The 17,509-nt window shown below is 36.8% G+C and overlaps 1 protein-coding gene across 1 annotated transcript; it reads right to left on the reverse strand.

Moving 5' to 3' along the window:
• Positions 1-5,570: 5,570 nt before the first annotated feature.
• Positions 5,571-15,252, reverse strand: LOC137735711 (DNA glycosylase/AP lyase ROS1-like). The gene is made up of 19 exons (XM_068475155.1): positions 14,514-15,252; positions 12,561-14,360; positions 12,120-12,473; positions 11,333-11,423; positions 9,815-11,234; positions 9,606-9,685; positions 9,422-9,506; positions 9,234-9,325; positions 9,091-9,159; positions 8,923-8,959; positions 8,750-8,832; positions 7,999-8,436; positions 7,606-7,642; positions 7,471-7,528; positions 7,145-7,284; positions 6,992-7,057; positions 6,692-6,806; positions 6,568-6,606; positions 5,571-6,299 (listed from the first exon to the last, which is right to left on the reverse strand). Exons 1-19 carry the CDS (start codon positions 15,250-15,252, stop codon positions 6,178-6,180), a joined length of 5,865 nt encoding a protein of 1,954 aa, XP_068331256.1. The 3' UTR covers positions 5,571-6,177.
• Between the last annotated feature and the right edge of the window lie 2,257 nt (positions 15,253-17,509).

The following is a 17,509-nucleotide window of genomic DNA, read 5'->3' on the forward strand; positions in this document are numbered from 1 at the left end:
GGCCTCGTGCTAGGTAGAGATGAAAATATACATATAAAGCTTAGAGGATTATTGTAACATACCACTTCGCCTAGAGAATTCTCATCTCTACCTAGCATGAGGCCTTTTGGGAGTTCACTGGCTTCGGGTTCCATCAGAACTCCGAAGTTAAGCGAGTTCGGGTGAGAGCATTCCCAGGATGGGTGATCCATTGAGAAGTTCTCGTGTGAGTTCCTAGAAACAAAACCGTGAGAACGTGGTCGGGGCTTAAAGCAGACAATATCGTGCTACGATGGAGTTGAACCCGAGATGTGATAGGGCCCGAATCGGGACGTGACAAGCAAGGCATGAACTACATTGCCATTCATACACTGCCAATAATTACATACAAATGATTAATCACAAACTAGATGTTACACAAATTTTACACAAATGATTAATCACAAACTAAATGTAAAAATCCATGAATAGATTCGATGCCTAGATCTTACAAAATTTTTTTTATTCAACCTAAAATAGAAAAGAGCAAAAACTTCAAATGGAAAAAAAAAGGACAAAAGAAAAACAATCCCTTCCACACCCATCAACCTGTGCATAAATAACATAAGAACAAATCGAAAGAGCAAAACATATCGCCACCATACTGTCAAAACGAAAGTAAAACGATTAGTCTAAAATAATCAAAATGCAACCAAACTACGAAACAAACAAGCAAAAATAATCAAAACCCAACTGAACAAACCCAAACACAACACCCAAATCAATTGATAAACCGTGGCTACTCAATCTAATACCTGAGAGAGAAGCTGACCACTGAGAGTGCAAACCTTGACCAGAAGAACTTTCAAACGCTGTAAAACAACCATAAAAAAAAAAAAAAAAAAAAAAAAAGAAAAAAAAGAAAAAAAAAGAAAAAAAGAGAGGAACATCACGGCCTGCTAAAAGACTAACAAAAAATAACAAAATCAAACATCCGTGCCTACTTGAAAGACTGCATACAAAACAGCAAAAAACCCAAAGCTTAAAACACATTGCACAAACAACAGTTTAACAACGGCATAAAGGAAGAAGAAAAACCGAAGGTCTAGAGAGAAACTAACAACAACAGAAAAACGCAAGGAAAGAGAACAAAACTTACAAAACCAAATTTGACAGTAAGAAAACGCAGAGGTCGGAGAAAACACGGGAGTCCAAACTGAAATGAAAGTTGAGGGAAAGAAAAAATTAAGGGAGGAAAGCCGAAAAGGCAAACTCCCTTAGATCATCGACATGTGACAAACGCTCAGCCCACAAAACGAAACAGTAGGTTTGAAGGTTGGGCAACACACGGCAGCAGAGATAACAGAACATAACACGCAAGCACAAGAACAAAATTGAAAGAGGGGCAAAATGGCCAATTCACCGTACAACCCAGCCGAAAAAACATGAAGAGAATGAGGGGTAAAGCCGGATGGGCACTGTTTATAAACCGAACCTATCCACCGGGTTTTAGAAGAGAGTAATTTTGATGAGAAATACTTGTTAATAAGCGATAAGAAGAATGGTAGGTACTTTCCCCACTTGTATTCTCTAACTCGTCTTTCCCACACAATGGATGACATATGGACATTGTGTTTAAAATTTCTTTCTTCTCATTCTACTAGTATCATGAACTAAATCTCATATATCAATCAAATTATTAATGATATCCATCGAAATACATATGTCAAATATTCGCAATTATACTTAAACGGTTTGTGAGAGGCAAAGTAAACAAAAACTTCAAACTACAAGAACTTAAAACTAGAAAGATACAAAATTAAACAAAAATAAAAAGGAGAATCCTTAGAAAATTAAACTTGCATAGAAAATAATATTAATAATTAGACTTTGTGGTGAATAATGTCAATGATTTGGTTGATATACATGATTTAATTAGGAGTAATGGTGGAAAGAAAAGAAAGAAATTTTAATATAATTAATACATAGATTTAGGTGTAATGATTGTCCACATGTATTCATTGAGCGAAAAAAAAAAAGTTGGAAAAGGCAAGTCTAAAGGGTATCTAACATTTTTCTTGTTATAATAATATAAATATAATATGAGAGTGGTATTGCTAATTATATTAGGGTGTGTTTGTTTGTCATAACTAACTTTCAATGGATTAGACTAGATTACATATTAGTTTAGGCACGTGTTGATGACAGGCAAGACTAAGTTTGATGGGACAAAGGAGGGCTCGCCTCAAGACCTCCCAAAAAGTATCAGACTGCTAAACTCGTCTACTTTGCTTCGCCTCGAACTCGTCTTGTCTGCTTGGCACCGTCTTCGTGGCTGTCCAACAAATAAACGATGGACCAGCATCTTCGTTGAGACCCAAATTCCCAAAAGACGAGATCTTCGTGAACCCAATGGTGGGTGCAGAACGCGATGAGGAGGAGCGTAAAGAGGCTTACGAGCCACCTAGTGTGCTTGAAGGAATACATGAGGCCAAGAATGCCAGCAATTTCCCATCGAAATCATTCCTTCGTCCATGGAACTGTCCGAAGAGAGCTGATGCAGTGATACGACGTCGAGAGGAAAATTGTACTGTCAAAAGAACTACGATCAGATCAGAAATAATGCTATGAATAAGAAAATCAAGACGAGAAAATCAGATGGAAACAACATATAATCTCAAGGAGAATCGTTGATCCAAAGAGGTGAAATATCCAAAATTATTATTTTTTTCTTCTTAAATATTCTAAATTTGATTGGAATCAACGGGATTAAGGATTCTGAATAATGTGTTTTGCAGAAAAAATCTGGCAAAAAATGAGAAAAAAAGAGAAATGAGAGGTAGAGAATAGGACGGAGAAAAGGAGAAAGATAAAAATGAGTGTTTTAAGAGAGTGAAAAGTTTTTTAGAAAAAAGAGAAAAGAAGGATTTAATAATAAAATATTACTATATAGATTAAATAATATAATATTAAGATTGGTTAATTATTCTACTTCTAGTACAATACATCACATTCCAACTTAGCCTATTCTAAATCAGTTCATTTTAATCTCTAAAACTAATCTAATTTGAGATTGTCCATGCATCGACGCACCCTTAGCGAGAGTATTGCTATGCCCTTAATCCTACTTTAAGGTGAGTGAGAATGAGCTAATAAACATAGTTAAAATATAAAAGTCAAAATATTACTGTCGACTGCTGATAATAGTATGACAGGAGACATTTTTTAATGTGGTAGAAATACAGATAAATATATAATACAATTGTATAAAAAAATTATTCAAATGTTTAACTAATTATATTATTAGACTTGATTAGACGACCTGTCACCGAGTAAAGTTTCCAATAATGGAGGTAAGGGCAAAAGGCGGCAAAAATTTCGAAGGCAACTTCCGCTAAATCTACGGATACCGCAATTTCCAAGTTTCAACACAACTCTATCTCTCTGAGCTTCGTCTCCAATAAACACAGCAGGTATCTCTCTCTCTCTCTCTCTCTCTCTCTCTCTCTCTCTCAGTACCCTGATCTCTGCATTTCTTCTTATTTTCTGTTTGGTTGCCGAGAAAACAGAAGGACAATTTAAAGGAGAAGAATTATGATGGCAGCGTTAATCGTATTGTCGGTGGTTCTGTGTTTTAATGTATTGAATCCAACATTGATGGATTAATTATTTGTTAAATAACAGGAAGGATTTACAATTGAGATTCATCTTACAAGTATCTTAAATCATATAGTTTTCTTCCTTTGTAGATCCTCCGAATTGCTCCACTAGCTTCGATGTGTATAAGAGGGCATTTTCTAGAAAGTCGTTTATAATTTTCATTTGTGTACTGCTTTCTGATATTATTACATTGTCTTGGATGTATTTTTTTCTTTTCTGAATTTTGTTTGTATTATTTTCTATGAAGGTTTTTATTTTTTTATTTTTTTTATCTTATTTTGTAGTGCTATACCGTCGTATTTGCTTTCCCTTTATGTATTTGTGCTTAAATGTTATTGTTGTTGAAACTTATAAGTAATTGCTGCAATCGCAAAGGTTATGAGGTTCATGCTAAAGGATGGTGGGAAATTGAATCTTGATATAATTGAAATTATGAAACGGCAATAAATGGTTGTCATCTTAAACAACATTTGCTTCTTGCTCGATGAACTGAGGTTGGTAAAACAAATCTAGACAGTAAACATTTGAAACTGTCTAATGTCTACCCAAGTGATCCTAAAAAAGGAGTATTTTTCTAAGTAAATAATTGGATATAATGGTCCAAATGGGAGAATAAAGAAAAATTGTCTTAATATTTGTGATGGAATTTATGATCATCCCTGGTATGCTTGTCTGTGTATTATGGTTATTTGAAGGATAATTCTGGATGCGGTGAGAATGGTTTGTAAACTTTTTTCCCGTAGTGTCAGAAATTGTTCTTGAAATTTATGATTGACAGAAGTTTTCATAGTACAAGGAAAGTGAACTTAGAGAAGATGTACAGTACAACTCAGATCAGATATGTTTGTAGTTTATGGAGTATTATCATTTTTAGAGAATATTTACTACTGGAAACATATGGGTTCTTATAGATTTCCTTGCTATATTTATCTCTCTTGTAGGATTTCATATATTTATTTAGGTTCCTATGGAGATTCCTGTGGAGTTAGCTTAATGCGAATGCCTCTAACTTATACCTGGACAAGATATAATTGTCAACGATTTAAAAGTTGAGCATTAGTGTCGGGAGAAAATGATGATAATCTTGACTTAAGAGTTTCAAATTATTCTGGCGTACATTTCTTTATTTCCCATTAGGTTGTTTGAATAGGATCTCCATGTATATTGTTTGTGCAGACGTTTTTAACTTCTGTTTTTTCTTGGTTTCTTATTGCTTATTCCAGTTGGAGTAGTTTCTACTTCCTGTAACTTTTATGCAGTGGTTTAGAATTAAAAATTCTTGCCTATGAGTTTGGTACGTGTCTCAACTAATAGGAAGTACATTTTGATAAAATTGCAGTTATCTCATATGATGAGTCAAATGCAAAAGCTCCTATTATAAGCTGGGCATATTGATTTGAAGTTTGTCACATGATGTAAAGAACCAGAGTATTTAATATTATCGCAACTATATGTTTGTTACAGTGATATGAACAAGTAATAAAACCTTACTTTAGTATTGAAACTCTAATATAAATCTGCTCTCTATCCAGCGTCGTTGTTTTTGTGGTTTGCATACTGTTGTTCTTTGTGTAAGTGCAGTATTCTTTTTGTAGGTGTATTTACTTGGTTTCAGTCCATGGTAGTATCGTATGAAGTAGATGTTGTGGATTACATTTTGATTAAGTTAATTTCTTTCAAGTTGGTTACATAAGGAATTGACTTTTGGTTTCTAGAAATTGCAATGACTTCAGGATACTTCTTGGAGGCAGGTTTTTATTTAAGGTATATTAGCTTCGACAGAAGTACTGTGGGTGGTTTCATCTCCAGATGCTCTATTGTAGCAATAGAAGCTTGAAAGGATTTTTTGATCATCAGAACTCTATATTGCAGGTAAATGCATTGACAATTTGTAATTGCCCGTCTTCATAACACTGGCATAGTTGCAGCTAACTTCATTAAAATTTTTAATTGAAGCTTTCCTGAGATCCTTCTAAATGCTTTCAGACCCTTGTACCGATTGAGGTTCTGTATGATTTGAATATTACCTGTAACTTTGTTCATACACTTTACGACCTCAGATCTCTAAGATTTAGAATACAAGCGAAAGATTGGTAGCTTTTTGAGTATTTCGATTGAGAAATGTTGTCTAGAATTTTTCTTCTGCGATATGTAAATGACAGGCATTAGGATATGTTTCTGTATTATACATTCTTTATCGCTTCATCCAATCTATGTTTTTCCATTCACACATCCATACATGTAAATTTTCTTTTTGTTGATTACCACCGAAGAGTATTTTTTTTTTTCATTTGGGCAGTGATAATGTTGCACTGTTTTGGAAGGACTGCTCCTTTTTGGGCATTTATTGAAAACAATAGTAATGTACATACAGACTACGATCTGATCACGAATCTCACATATTGCACATGATACTTTCTATCAGCTGCTTCCTGTCATATAATGAATTCTCATTCTAGAGGATGAATAATTGAAAGCAATAGAATTTGTTAGTCATTGTTCGTCTCACACAGTCAGTAGGCTTCTGTACGTCTGATGAAAATCTTCTTTGCACTGTGGTCAGTGCTGTTTGTTCCCTTCATTTTGTGTCCTGCTCAACTTACTTGCAGGAAAATGCAGTCTGGGCATTAAGGGTCGCGGTGCTCTTGTTTTTCTTTCAAATCCTCTCACACACACATATCCTGCATATAAGTCAATCAGTCAATATGTAAGCTTGTTTGTCAATTTGCACTATCAATGATTTGTCCTTTTCATAAAAAATTACAAATCAGTTCAAAGTTTATCATGTACATTTTTCTTTCTCTTAAACCGTTGGTATGTATACCTTTGTTATATAACTAGTTCAGAGAAGTTAAATTCATAATCTTGTGTTATATTCTTATTTCCGTACTATGTTCCTATATAGTTATCTACAAACTAATATGAAGAACTGAAGTGAGTATTACATACCTCTCCAAAAGCAGTATTGAATTCCCTCTGTTGATAAACCTGGTAGACATAAATATTTCAATGTAAGTATACATCTCTAACTGGGATGTGAATGCAGTGACCCTGGTATCTTAATTTCTCTTACCTCTGAATATTGTTGATACAGAAGTTCCAAAGTATACGGTCCGTCTTGGCAAATTCCATATCCACCCCCTTGGAACATCAATTGGGTTGTGACTAGACTCATGATCTGCGAACATCTGCATTGTGATAGAATTTTGTTTGTAAATCTAGAAATTAATGGCTCTAACATTCTGGCTTACCAAAAGTGGAGGAGTACAGGATCATGGTTAAGTTAACGTGCTCAGGCTATACTTGCTGGACTGCTATTAATTTTGTCCAGATTCTGCACATTAGATAAAATTGAAGGAGGAATATCACTTGCCTCATTAACTTGGAAATATGTGCCGTTGAGTGGAAAGCTCCCTCTCATTGCTGTTCTACAAGGTATCTGTGACAAGTTGAATGATATTTCAGTATAAAACTGCATGAAGTTTCGTTTTGTCTTTGATATATTACCACAATCAATTTTCCTCACCAGAATCGTCCCTCTAACTGTTTGTGACTTTTCTTCCCTTATACTATTACATAAAAAACATGTCTTCTCATTGCACAATTTGTGTTGGTCTTTGGAGCCACACCTGCTTTCTGGTGGTTGAATTGAATTTGCAGTCTCACCTGGTATAAATAAAATAAATGTATCCCTTAGTAAGATGTACAATATTTTCAACTTCATACATGCGCTAGGCCATCCATGCATCTGTATTCTAAGTTCTAACTTTGTTTAGTGAATCAAATGTGTTAAACTTGAATGGTCTCAAGATTCTCAACAGTGTATCCAGTTCTTTTATGTCTGGAGCTTACCTGGTGTCCATATAGAAAGAAGGTAAGGGCTTGGATCATCTGGTTCCCGTCTGTCCATCTGTAAAGTTGAATAGTGATTAATTGAGAATAATAATGCTTCATGTATTGTTGATATAATGTATAATTTTAACCTACCCCTTTTAAGAGTGGATGTGAATCGGGTATTTCGTACCTGCATTATACCAGCACAGAATGTACAATTGTGTTAGAGAAGTTACACTTATGTCTGTATACACATGCTTGATACGGGTATGTGTGCCAAAACTCGGAACATACTGGCTCCTAGGCAGAGAGTTGTTTAAAATTCAGTGCAAGAATTCTGATGGCGGTGAATTCAAAATTTAGACACCTAAGTTTGTTTTCCTAGATTGAATATGCTGTGTTTTCGTTAAAAATGATCAATCAGAGATATTAGGAAATTTTAGTGCAAACCTTTAAAGTATACTTTGGCCCTACTATATTTCAGTTTGTGTTCAGTGTTTTGCTAAGAATATGTGGGTTTGTGACTATGGGATGAAATGTACTTACACTTGGTGCTCTGTTCGTAGTCGACTGACATTCTTTAGCTTGGGTGTAGGAATAAAAGCAGCTTCTGAAGTCAAGGCAACTAAAGCCTTGGACATGTCACCTTCTTGGAGCTCTATCTTCTCTTGCATATAGTTCTGTAATGTCGATGTGAACTGTTCCATGTTGAGTTTGATGGTTGGAATCTCATCAGGATCCTCATAGAACAAGTCCTCAATGTCACTTTGTGATAGCTCAGTGAACTCTTGTTCTGGCGATGCTGGTTCTTCGATGATCGGTTCACAGTTATTAATCTCAGCACCTGCTATCTGGAATGAGTTGATTTCTGGTGGAGGCAGTGACATGGGGGTGACAGCTAATGTAGGGTTTATCTCGGCTGCAATTGGAACACTTGAACTCACAATGCTCTTCTCTTCTGGACCTGGCAGGGCAAACCTTGCACTGCACCAAACATGGTTGGTATCAATTTGATTAATACATTCTTATTTCATGAGTTTCATAATAATATAATTGTAATTTTCTTTTACTTATCTTAATTGTTCCGCATGATTAGTGAAACATAGAGTAATTTATACAACTACAAGTCTCCATGTAACCATCTAATATTCTTAGTTCCTTAGACTTCTGATTATTATTTAATTGTTCCTGATTCCCGTGTCTCAAGATATCTGGAGATCCTCATGACTTCCTTCAATGTATTTTTTCGTGCACAGTGGCAGCAATACATGTAACTATCAGAGTTTATTGCTCAAACCTTGCAAAAGCACTTGCGAAGTGTCTGCATTCTCCTCTCATTGGACATGCATTGCAATTTGGTTTACTCTTTGTGCAGAAAACCTGCATACAGATCAAAATATGAGGCTTTATTTTATTTTTGATTAATCACATCTAATTTAATATTTCTAACTAATGAAACAGCATGCATACCTTTCCAAATGTAATCATCTGGTAGTGCAGCTCGTATCTGTGATTCAATAGTCATTGGGTTATCAGTAAAAGCGTAAGTCCAAAAATTAAAAAAAATTACATGAAATTTTGGACATGAAAGTAGTGCTCTGAAATTAATATGAAATGTTTATGGATCTATGAGCTTACAGCGTTCGTTGGTCAAGTTTGCATAATCTTGGCCATAGATACTTTTGAATTGACTCCAGCATTGGGTACCTAGAGAAGTATACGGTTAGCATTTGCAAGTATTGGAAATGTAATCATTCAGTTAGCACAATATCGTTTCTTACATTTCTAGGAGGTGTAACTGAAGCGATTCAGGTAAGGGTTGGAGGGGGACCCATCCCAGTCTTACTGCTATCCTTCCAACATTAGTGTCAACCTATATGGAGTGAATAAGAGATATAATTTCATTGATTGTAACATGTTCCGAGACTACTGTAACCAAATTACTAATTAGCAGTCACATAATTGTTACCGGGAAAGCAAGGTGGTGAAGTGTTAAAAGCCGGACGCATTCCACACTTTTCAATCCCAATCCTCGTATGCTTAATAGATAATCCCTGCGGAAAATTCATTTGTGTAACTAGGTATAATCTTGCTGACATTGCAGTGCATTATTCTTATAATTTCTTGTTTTATAATTGTGTGGAATGGCTTACTTTGCTTTATCAGGAGGAACATCTCTTAACCATTCCAGATCGATGCTTCCATGTTCTCTAACCAGTCGGTTTAGGAATTCCTACAAAATTTTTGCAACCAGTCTTATCATGAATGATAGTCTTAACCTATCCACTGTTTCTATTCTGGTAAAAATTGAAGTGCAATTAACAAACATGAAGTCTGAGACTGAACACTAATAGTAGAGCACCTGGATCCGTTCCGCTAGCATGATGTTCATCCCTCGCTCCTTGATTGCCTCAGAAATTTCTTTTACATTAGCATTTTTTAGTGCTTCATAGTCCAGTGAGTCCGTTGCGTCTTTATTTCTTTCCTTTTTCCGACCATTGGCCTGCACCTGCTTTCTCAGGATGTCCCAGTTAACATCGTTCTTTTTCTCACTGTCAGCCTTTCCTTTTCTTCTTTTTGAAGATTTTTTACTTGTCTCTTTTTGTGACTGACCATATGAATATAGTTGCTCCTGTACATTTGAATCAATTGATTGATTTTTCATGTGTATTTGCCTACCGTCAACGACGTTGAAAGATTTTTTACTGAGATCACCGACATTTTCGACATGCTGCATGCTAACACTCTTATTTATCTGAAGTGATTCAGCATGGTTTTCAGGCTCTCTGACTGACGTGTTTTCTAATTGGAAGGTTAGGTTCCCCTTTCGTTGATGACTGTAGTTGGAAGGATTATGCCCAGTGCTTGGCCTTGTTTCAGAACTGTTTTTCAGGTCTATTGAGTGCTGTCTGAACAATGCACACGGGTCCACTGGTGGCATTTTTTGAGATCTCCTCAGATCATTCTGTTGCATAAAGGAATTAACAACACTTCCTAACAGTTCTTCATTTCTTAAGTTCTTGTACTTGTCATGTTCAATATTGAACCTGGAAGCAGTTGAAGGCCAAGAGGATATGCTGTCCTCACTGAAATTTCCAAATCTCCACGGCTCTGGCTCTCCAGAATTTGGGTACATGTGCAATTGATTGTTGCTGGAAGGAACAACTGGTACTTGGATATTTTCGTCGTCAAGATTGATTGGATTTGTGAAAGAACTGCCAGTGAGATGATTGATTTTGTCTAATCGTGTCTTTATCTGTGAATATTCCATTTGCGCATTCTTGGATCCATCATCTAATAGTGAGCTTCCATTTACTTGACGGTAAAAGTCCTGAAACGTGGTCGCTTTCTCCATTTGTTGATACGTTGAAATGGAAATGGGAATCTTGTTGGGCTGGCATCCAGTGATATGATCTTCTGTTTCTGAGTTGGACACTTGGTACGATCTGATTCCTACAGCTCCTTCAGTGACTGAGGATTCAATAGAATCTTGAGACGATACAAATTCTTCCTCAAAACATTGGCTATGTGCCTCATCGAAATTCCTTTCTGTCAATGAGTTCTCACTGTCTCTCTGATTTTCTGCAGATTCATGGAGTGTCCTAGAAATCTGGCAGTAGATTGGTTGACTTGATGCATCTTTATGCCATTTGGTGGCATCATCTGGACTTGTCATTCGAACTTCTGGTTCTTTAACCAAGATGTTTGTTCCAACCTTGTGTGGAGCTTGGTGATTGCTTGACTGAAGTGGAAACCGTGCTGCCAATGACATGAAGGCAGAGCTACAAAAGACACAAAGGAACAAAAGAAAAATTGTTCACCATAAGACATTCATATATGGGCTACCTGGTTGATCTTCAAGTCAAAATTATGAATGTACCTTGATAGATGGTCTGAAACATTCTGGGTAAGGAAAACTCCAATCACCGAGTCAACAACTGATCCCTTCCATTTTGAAAAACGTCTGTCTCCTGTTCATTATAAATTTTTATCAAGCGTTGATGTGCATGATATCTTATAACGACGTATCCATAATTGAAGAAAATTATAATGAATTTATGTTTTTCTGGTATACATGAGAAGCAAAAAGTAATTCGTACCCCTGTTATCTAATTATGCAATCTTTCGCAATAAAAAACTTAACAAAAATGGTACTGTCCTGGTTTTTACATGTTTTATATGTAGTCAAGTTCGAGTTTTCTTGGTTGAGTTTACATCTTGCATTGACTTTCAAGTTGAATACTTTAGATTTTCGTGCTGAACTGGAAATGCATGTCGTGCTGCAGATTTCTATAAAATTAGCCAGAAATTGGTGCTGAAGGAGAAAACGAAAAAAAAGGTCAGGCTAGGAAGTTTTCTGCAGTTAACATGTTCATAATTTTGTTAGTCATATTATTATTTTTTGCATTTATCATCATTGTTGAAGTGTTTGATTTGATTTGATGCTAGTAGAACCTCATTACATGGTTCCCTGATTTTAGACTTGAATTAGAAACATTCTGTGTTTGCCAGCATAACATACATGTAATTATTGTGTTTTCATTAATTTTTTTCTTCCTTATCAATAATTGTTTATGTGATGAGAAAGCTTCTGTATAAATCGTGTGTATAGCATAGGCAACAATTCGTGACAATCCAAAATAGGAATGAAATAGAAGGTATTTTACCTTGAACAAGGTGCATGCGTGCAATGAATGAGTCAACTCGTCCTTGGAAAATCTTTCTTTCGTCTTCCCAATGCTTCTCCTTCTTGTTATCAGTTCTTTCAACACCTTCGCTTCCCTCCTTGCCCATCAATAGATTCCATATCCTATTTGTTTCTGGGTCAAGCTCTACTCTCGGCCGTGACTTACGTTTCTTAATAATACCTTTAAAGGGAACAATTGCACCATCTCCTTTGTAAGGAACAAGTGCATTCTCCTGCTCTAGAATTTCGCTGCAGCTTCCATTGAGGTTGAGACCATTAAATTGATGTATGATATCATCTATTGGTACTGTACTTTTTGTTCTTATTGGAAACCCTGCATCAAAATCAAGAGTTTCATTGTTTAAGTGAGTTGAAAGTAGTTACAGAGATGAATTCAGAGGTTCCTTATGATGGAAAGTACCAATTGCTATTGCAGAAGGTTGCTGGTAATCATACGAGGCATCCTTCTCTTGCTGGACTTTATCTGTACCTGATGAAATTTTCGATACAGTAGTTCCCCCAGCCTGCTTCTTTACTGACATATTATCATGAGATACCAGCTTGGTTCCTAGCTGAAAGGATATTTTAGGAGGTGATGAGGCTAGTTGGTTACATGTTTGACTTGGTGAATGGGTGGAAAAGCTAAGAACTTGAGTGGAACCTTGGCATGAATTTGATTTGGATGAGATTGGCCGATGTAGAAAACCATTCCCAGAAGTGATGGAGTGGGCGTACCTGTCAGTCGTAAACTTGCCGATCCCTTTGTTCTCCCTGTCAATCATTTTGTTATTTTCAAAGTAAGAACTCAGTATTGTATGGTTCTTCGATGCAAATCCATTTGAATTGACATTATTTTCCCCTGTTCTATCAACTTTTCCCAGACACTTTTCAACTGCCGTAACTTTACTAGGCATATTACTGATGCTCAAGTGTCCATTCTCAACTTTCTTCTTCTTATGACTTCCTGAACAATCTTTGCTAGGAGTGCCACTGTTTTTCTGAATTCTATCCAATTGAAGTATCTCTTGGAATGACAGTGGACTTGGTGGATTGTTGATAGAACGACAAGGGTGCTCAGCAGTTCGAAAAAATTCCCTCTTGGATCCCCTTCCTTTACTTGGAAGGGAGAGAATTTTTAGTAAAGAATCAACCTGGTTGACATTTTCTTTAGTCTTCTGAAGGTTTTCACATCTAATCTCTGCTCGAATGACATCTTGCCCTATTCCTTCAGCATGGGTATGTTGCTGCACAGGAGTGTCTTCATCTCTGCATTTTCTCTGGCATAGATCAGAATTTGCAGTCTCTGTACATTTCCTCATGACATGCGAGTTTTTCAGATGCATGTCTTTTGCTGTAGCAAGCAGGGATGCAGATGCTTGGCTTTCCGGCTGGAATGTATAGTTATTTGGCATAAGACTCATGGAAGGGATAGGGTTCCTCTTAGTGCTTGGCATATGCTTATCTACCATCAATTCGTTCAGTAGGACACTTCGCTCAGCTGCCTTTTCAGTCAAAACCTGGTTCGTTTCAGTGCCCGTATGTGTCCCTTGAGAGCCAAAATTCAAATCAAAAGTCCTCTTGTTCTCTTGCTGACCAATTTCTCTGCATAGGTTTTCATCCACGGTCTTTTCCAAATCAAAATGCAAAACTCTTCTGCATGATCTTGCACTTTTTCCAGCAGTAGGGCCTCCTGTTTCCTGTGTTACCTCTGCCAATTGACTTGGGGATTCCTTTTGGACATTCTTTCTTGCATACTTCCTCTTTTCCAGTCGGGTCTCCTTAGACTCTGTATTCTTTGGAGTTGTAGGTTTCGGCATCCTTTTGGGCTTACCCTCAACGATTACCTTGGGCCTGTGTTTTCTTCGCTTGGGTGGTTTCTGTTGGGGCGTCTTATTCAGATCAATCCCTCTGTCACCTCCACTGCCAGACTCTTTGTTTTTGTTGTACGGTGTAGAAGTGGCTGCAGATGATGACTCCACAATGTTCTGCAAGCGGCCATCACCATTTTTTTGAGTTGCTTCATCTTCTATAGACAAGACCTGCTTGCCTTTTTCCTTCCTAGCACTTTCATCCGTCAAGGATTTCAGCATTGCAGAAAGCTGTTCGTTCTCCAAATTCTTGGCCTCATTTGTTGTGAATTGGAGTTGGCCGGCAACACCTGAGGCAGTGTCGCCTTCTGTACTTGGTAAGGAGTTTAGATCATAGTTTTGTAGGAAACCATCTGTGCAGAAAAGCAGTTTCTCTGTCAAGTTTATTATTTTTCTGTATTAATTTCTTCTCAGTTTTTCTTGTTCAAAGTTTTTCGTTTCTTTCTATCAAGGAAATCAAATTAGAGCAGAATAAATAAATATCAGAACCGAGTTGAAATACTTACGTTGACTTATCTGGGATGAACTGTCACCATTACTCAACAGGTTTGAGCTCAAACTTGAGCAGTAATTTTGGTTTCCAAATAACCAATGGAATGAGTTGGAATCTCGCCGACTGTTGTCAACTGGGGATGGAAAATCCATAACCAAGGACCTGCTCATCATGTTACTTGAAGGATATGAAATGCTGCAATTTTGCTTGGCCAGCAAGTAACTTCCCAAGTTGTGTCCTTGGTTTCCCAATTGAGGATGCAACTTGGGAATTAGCGGCGTGTTTGCTGCTATGTCCACGCTTCTTTCCAGATTCATGTTTGCGGAGGCAACATAAGCTGCCTTATCATGCAGCAGTTGCGTCATTGGATTGTTGTTCCAACACGAGAAGTCACCGCACACCAACTGCGTGAATGAGCCTGCATTGTAGGAGCCTGCAAAGTGATTGATCATCAGATTTTCCTCAGCCAGACTTCCATCATAACTATATTGCCGTCCATTTCTAAGTAGCTGTCCATTTGGACTAACATCTTGGTTCATGCCATTGTAGTTGGCACTGACCGGTACATGTTCCCTTGAAATTCCAGTCAGTTGTTGCTGCCAGTTTGCTCCTTGCAGGAGGTTCCCACGGTGGTCGACTGGTATTGGATGACCCTTTGCCAGAATCAGCTTCTCTGGAGTCATGGGTACCCATGGATCCATGAACCGTAGATCGTCATCTTGGGGAACCGAAAATCCCCTTCCAAACTTCATCCTTGAGTCCCTTCAATTTACAAACTAACTCTCTTTCCACTTCCCTGTTTCATTGAATATAACCCTCTGGTGTCTCCCTCTAGCAGATTAAATTTTGTGGAAAATCGAAAAAGTCCGATTTCTCAGCAAACCCCTCTGCTGCCTGAAACACCTGGTGCGAAAACACTCAAATGCAAGTCCTTCCCAGCTAACATGCAGTGCCGAATATAAATACACATTGAAGAGAAAATCTTTCCTTGAGAGATAGGAAAATGCAAAGCAGCATCTCTGTGATTAATGCTCGAAATCACGCAAACGAGATATTTTTACAAGAAGTACGACCAGCCATGTTTTGTGTCATGGAAAACATGGAAAACATGAACGACATAGAAAACGAATTAAAGCAGGAAAATGCAGAGTAACTGAGACATTACATATCTTCTCAATCTGTGTAAATTGACTTATTTAATTGTGGTTTAAATGGCAACAAATAATCATATCTCGAGAAAATCTTCTTGTGATATGAAATGAAATGGTAAAATGTGTTTCCCTGCTGGCGGCTTAGCTTGCCACCGGTCCGGCCGAGTGTTGGAGCCAGGTGACTTGCAGGTCAGTCAATGGCGGACAATACAGTCAGTTTCCACAGCAACACAGGAGATGTGTGTGTTTATATATATGAGAGAGAGAGAGAGAGAGGGATGAAAATTAGTCTGGGCACTTCAGTCAATGGCGGAAACTGCTTTTGGTAGTTTGTTACTTCAATTTAGTACGTTGCCTTGAATGACGATGTGGTAAGGTTCAATGTAAACGGATGCCCAAGCGCTGTTACCATAACGATTTACATTTTTTTTTTTTTTTTTTTTTTATCAATTGAAAATAATGACTTTTGACTTTTGCCTTGTAAATAGAACTAGAGGACCTCCAAAACAAAAATTAAAGGGATCCAAAAGTTTTCCAAATTTCAGCTAAACCCAATCATACATACTGTTATTCTCATCCAGTGTCTTATTTTTCCACCTACTTTTTAATTAAATTTATATTTACAAATTTGCCTTTTGTAAAATGACTGATAAAATCCTTAAAACATATATAATAATAACAAAAGAATAACAACAACAACAACAACAACAACAACAACAACAACAACAACAACAATAATAATAATAATAATAAGTTGGACGCAAAAGGTAACAGGAGCCTTAAACTTACACTTCATTTATGGACAATATGTAAGCCGAATTTGTAGAAACAACATAAAGCATGAGGATAGAAAGAATTTTGGAACGAAAAAGTGTGGATAAAGGGTATGAAGCTAGCAACCAATGATGATTGGGTATTGATGGTAGTTATCGGAGTACAGAATCATACAACAACAGAGCATTTGAAGGGTCATTCACTTACTAGTAGATTATTGTCGGCGACTTAGTTGGTGGGGAAATATCATTTCAATTTTTTAGGAATAATAGTGGGATGGGGAAATAACATTTCATTTGTAGCTTCTTATGGTGCGTGAAATTTTAAGGTGGGTGAAGAAATAAAACATTGAAATGGGTCTAGCAGTTCTCGTTATATATTACTTACTAAACTAAATAAAACTAAAGAGAGAAATTATGAACACATAAAAAACTGTCACATTATATATCACCTCCATCCATTTAATTAGACTTTAGTATTAACTTTTCCATATGCTCAACCTATGGTGATGTCATGTCCAAATGCATTTTTCCATTATCTTTGCCTCATATGATTCATCACATATATAGAAACTGTCCTTCTGAAAACAAGGTAATGATTGTCTTGTATGTCTTTTTAGATAGTATAAACCGAAACTCTCGAATGCATATATTTTCTATCCAACGAAAAAAAGTTGCCATTTTTAAAGGGTGTATGTTGTCTATTTCTACTCTTGTATTAACAAATCTCTAAGAATGGTATTTTAGTAGGTGTAACGCGTGAACTGCCTTTACATTTACTTGACTAGAAAATAAGTGCATTTTGTGAAAGACCGCTTTGTCATTTGAGAATAGGGTGCTCAAATTGGAAAAAGGGAGTGCATGAACAACAATAAAGTTTTATCCCACTAAGTGGAGTAAGCTGTATGAATCCTAAAATATCACTGTGCCCGGTTTTGCGCCAAATTTTTCGTTAGCTCTAAGTACTCCATGTCTTTTCTTAAAATCTCTTTCTAAGTTTTCCTAAATCTTCCTCTATCCCTTTTTCCCTGAGTCTCTATCTCATAACTGCATTTTCTAGCCGGAGCATCTATAGGTCTTTGTTT

This window comes from Pyrus communis, chromosome 5, assembly GCF_963583255.1.
Source record: "Pyrus communis chromosome 5, drPyrComm1.1, whole genome shotgun sequence".
NCBI classification, from domain to species: domain Eukaryota; kingdom Viridiplantae; phylum Streptophyta; class Magnoliopsida; order Rosales; family Rosaceae; genus Pyrus; species Pyrus communis.

Coding starts and splice junctions, on each gene's coding strand:
- LOC137735711 (XM_068475155.1), bottom strand. CDS start 15,252: ATGAAGTTTGGAAGGGGATTTTCGGTTCCCCAAGATGACGATCTACGG. Junction 12,474..12,560: donor ACCTTCTGCAATAGCAATTG/GTACTTTCCATC, acceptor ATTTTGATGCAG/GGTTTCCAATAAGAACAAAA. Junction 9,507..9,605: donor GTTCCTCCTGATAAAGCAAA/GTAAGCCATTCC, acceptor AATTTTCCGCAG/GGATTATCTATTAAGCATAC.